The sequence below is a fragment of the Salminus brasiliensis genome, chromosome 4, assembly GCF_030463535.1.
Source record: "Salminus brasiliensis chromosome 4, fSalBra1.hap2, whole genome shotgun sequence".
Classification (NCBI taxonomy): domain Eukaryota; kingdom Metazoa; phylum Chordata; class Actinopteri; order Characiformes; family Bryconidae; genus Salminus; species Salminus brasiliensis.
Genome location: NC_132881.1, coordinates 1030445 through 1034169, shown reverse-complemented (window position 1 = coordinate 1034169; position 3725 = coordinate 1030445). Strand labels below are relative to the sequence as shown.

Sequence of the window (3725 nt, the reverse complement as noted above, 5' to 3'; positions counted from 1 at the left end):
CTCTCTGAGGCTCTCTCTGAGGCTCTCTCTGAGGATCTCTCTGAGGATCTCTCTGATGCTCTCTCTGAGGCTCTCTCTGAGGCTCTCTCTGAGGCTCTCTCTGAGGCTGAAAGCAGTCAAATTCCTCACAGCAGTTGATCAGCACTGAGAGTTGACCAGCACTGCTGTCTATCTGAGTCTCATTAAATCAGTCGGACTCTGGACGTGTTTCCATGATGTTTGGAGGCGCAAAAATGTATTAGCATCAATCGCTATCGCTAGCAATGCTGACCCGGGACAGACGGTGGTCAACGGAGTCTGATTAGCTTTTGCACCCAACTTTTTTCCACCTCTGCCTTGAAGACAACAGTCCATGAATTCTGCAAACTCTTATCACAGGGCCAAAACTCCCTCAGAGCCTTTTATTAAGAAGTGCAATCAAATCCAGTTTGAAGTTCTTCTGCTGGACGATAATCAAACACAACAATCTCAGCTAAAATGCATCAGACAGGCGCCAAAAGCTGTTCGAGAACAGCCGCCCACTCTACACAGTGCTTCCAATGACCCTAATGACCTGAGAGACCATTACTGCAGTTTTACAAAGGGAGGAAAAATACACAGAATGAAAATATTAACAATCCAAACCATAAAAAAACAAAGAAAACTTAAATAAAAAACAGAAAAAATGAATGAAAATGGTATGAAAATGTAAAAAATGCAGCCAAACAATCCAGAAAGAGCCTCAGGAGCCTCAGCTGGGCTGACCAATCACAGTTCCACCTCCAACAAGACATTATTACCTTCAATTCTGTCACATTATTTACTCTGCAATGCATTTATTTTAATAATTTAGCAATGTGATCCATAATTTGTCCACGATAACGATACCTCTGGTACCCAGTCAGATACCCTCAATACCCATCAGATACCTCAGATGCCACCCCACCCCTTTGCCATAAGCCCCGTAATACTTCATACTGATGCCGACTCCTCACCCCAGCACCCCCACCCCCAGATACCCTAATAGCCCTCTGATACCCCCAGATACCCCTGAGACCAAAACCCTTCTAATACTCCACTGATCCCGACCCCTCATCCCTCAATGATCCCTACCCTCAGATACCCCCGGATACATACCACCCAATACCCGTCTGATACCCATTCAGATAAACCCTCAGATACCCCCGGATACATACCACCCAATACCCGTCTGATACCCATTCAGATAAACCTGTGACCGTGACCAATCCACCCAATAGCCCTTCAGATAAACCCATTGTACTCCCTCTTACACCGCTGTAAGCAGCCTAATCCCACTAATACTCCATGGATACTGACCCCAAATACCCTTCAGATGACCCCTTAGGAACCCTCACTCTAATGAAGGTTCTCTGGCGTCCAAAAACACTGGAAACCAGTCTGTGGAGAACCTGGCACACTTCAGTTAAAATTACAAAGCTAAAGAAGTGCCATCAGGACAGTCTGATTGAACCCAGCCACCATCGGCTCTGAAATGTGTTCCAGTCTGAAATGAGCCCGACTGGCCTGAGTTCGACTGGCCTGAGCTCGACTGGCCTGAGCTCGACTGGCCAGTAAGGCTTCAGTTAATGGAGTCACATGACGGAAATGCCTGAATTGTATTCGCCCAATTAAGACAGGCGTCCAAAAATAAGGTCCTCGTTATTGCGGATCGTCTCTGATAAGTAAAAGCATGGCCACTAGACGAAAAACGTTAAAAAAACAAAACAGCTGAAATGTAGCGTAAAAAAACTAAGCAGCTGAAAGCGATGTTAGCCACACGTCTGGTTCTGATGGTCGCTGACCCTCTCCAAACCTCAGTTTCCGCTGAGAAGCGACGAGAAATCCGATCCCATCATAACGTACGTCAGCGCAGCGCAAGCTCTCATCCACAGCGCTAGCTTTAGCCAAGCCAAACAGCAGACTACTCTACTGTCTCTACCGGAGAGCCCCAGAACGTCCCCACACGATGGTAAACTCGACCCAACAACTGCTGGCTCCCTCTGGGTCTCGATTTTGCTCCCGTCACAGCGCCCCCTAGTGGTCTATGGTGGGCAAAACTGCAAAATCTCTGGAGAAGTGAAAGAGAAGTTGCGGAACTCGTCCTGGTTGATGGGCGGGATTATGGGGTCCTCGATGGGCGTGAGGATGGCCTCTTCCTGTGTGAAGTCCGGGTCGAAGTTGTTGACGTCCTCTGGAGTTTTCTGTGCAAGGACAACAGTTCACACATGAAACGGACGAGATCGTCTGGACACTCTGATATAAGCAACAAAGCTGGTGGATTTCTGTCCAACTCATTAAAACCAGCCAGAACATTAAAACCACAGACTGGTGAAGTGAAATACACTATCAGCTATTATACAGCTAGCAAAGGTTAGCCTGAATTCTGCATGAATGAAACCTGTGAGCTATTGTTAGCCTGTGTTAGCCTGCCGGTATTAGCAGTGCCCTAAGAGGTTAGCATGCAAGGCTAAAGTGGTTAAACATAGGCTACAGTTAGCCTGTGTTAGCTTGATTTTACCCCATTAGCTAGAATAGGTAGGAGAACCTTAGGAGTTCCTAGACTGGGAATTGAACCCTAGTCTACCATATACCAAAAACAGGAGAAAAGCCCTTCTAAGAGTGGGCGTGTCCATCCTGTTGATTGACACTGGAGGTTCCTGCTCATTTTATTCTCAGTTGAGAGTCTGGAGCAGATCTGGTGATTCATTCGGACTGCTCAGCTGACTGCGAGTAACAGGGCTCAGCTATACTCAGCTAAACGAGTCACTTCTTGTTTAGAATCTAGATTCTGACTCACGATTCGTGGCTTAAAGGGCGGCTCCAGCTCCCGCTGGTTCAGCTTGTCCCAGTCGATGGTGCTGAAGAAGGCGTGACTGATGATGGCGTTCTCCCCACCGTCCACTGCCACACATCCCAAACGTCGAGAAGGGTTCTTCATTAGGAACTGCGGACAAAACAGAGCACGGTCACGTCCTCAGTGTATATCACAATACCTGCACCCCAATGAGAGGCTGTAGCTCCGCCTCCTCAGTGTATATCACAATATCTACATTTAGAGTTATTAATATTCACCCTAATGAGAGACTGTAGCTCCGCCTCCTCAGTGTATATCACAATACCTGCACCCCAATGAGAGGCTGTAGCTCCGCCTCCTCAGTGTATATCACAATACCTGCACCCCAATGAGAGACTGTAGCTCCGCCTCCTCAGTGTATATCACAATACCTGCACCCCAATGAGAGGCTGTAGCTCCGCCTCCTCAGTGTATATCACAATACCTACATTTAGAGCGTTATTAATATTCACCCTAATGAGAGACTGTAGCTCCGCCTCCTCAGTGTATATCACAGTACCTACATTTAGAGCCTTATTAATATTCACCCTAATGAGAGACTGTAGCTCCGCCTCCTCAGTGTATATCACAATACCTACATTTAGAGCGTTATTAATATTCACCCTAATGAGAGACTGTAGCTCCGCCTCTTCAGTGTATATCACAATACCTACATTTAGAGCGTTATTAATATATATTCACCCTAATGAGAGACTGTAGCTCCCCCTTCTCAGCTCTGGAGGGTCTGGAGTTACATAAAGCCCAGAGTAAAGTCTGAATGAGGATTACACACAGATTACTGAGCAGGCAGGATTACACCCAGAACAGAGGAAGATTTGGCGAGCGTGAGTTTTGATTGAATATGACCATGTCAGATTAACACACACACACA

The 3725-nt window shown here is 46.7% G+C and overlaps 1 protein-coding gene across 1 annotated transcript in view; it reads right to left on the bottom strand.

The window, feature by feature from the left end:
* Positions 1–369: 369 nt before the first annotated feature.
* prkcha (protein kinase C, eta, a) overlaps positions 370–3725 on the bottom strand; it is a 35531-nt gene continuing 32175 nt past the window's right edge. The window contains exons 14-15 of the mRNA XM_072677273.1: positions 2798–2944; positions 370–2201 (exon numbers count right to left, since the gene is read on the bottom strand). Coding sequence (XP_072533374.1) covers positions 2043–2201; positions 2798–2944 — 306 coding nt within the window. The 3' untranslated portion in view covers positions 370–2042. The remainder of the gene's footprint in view (positions 2202–2797; positions 2945–3725) is intronic.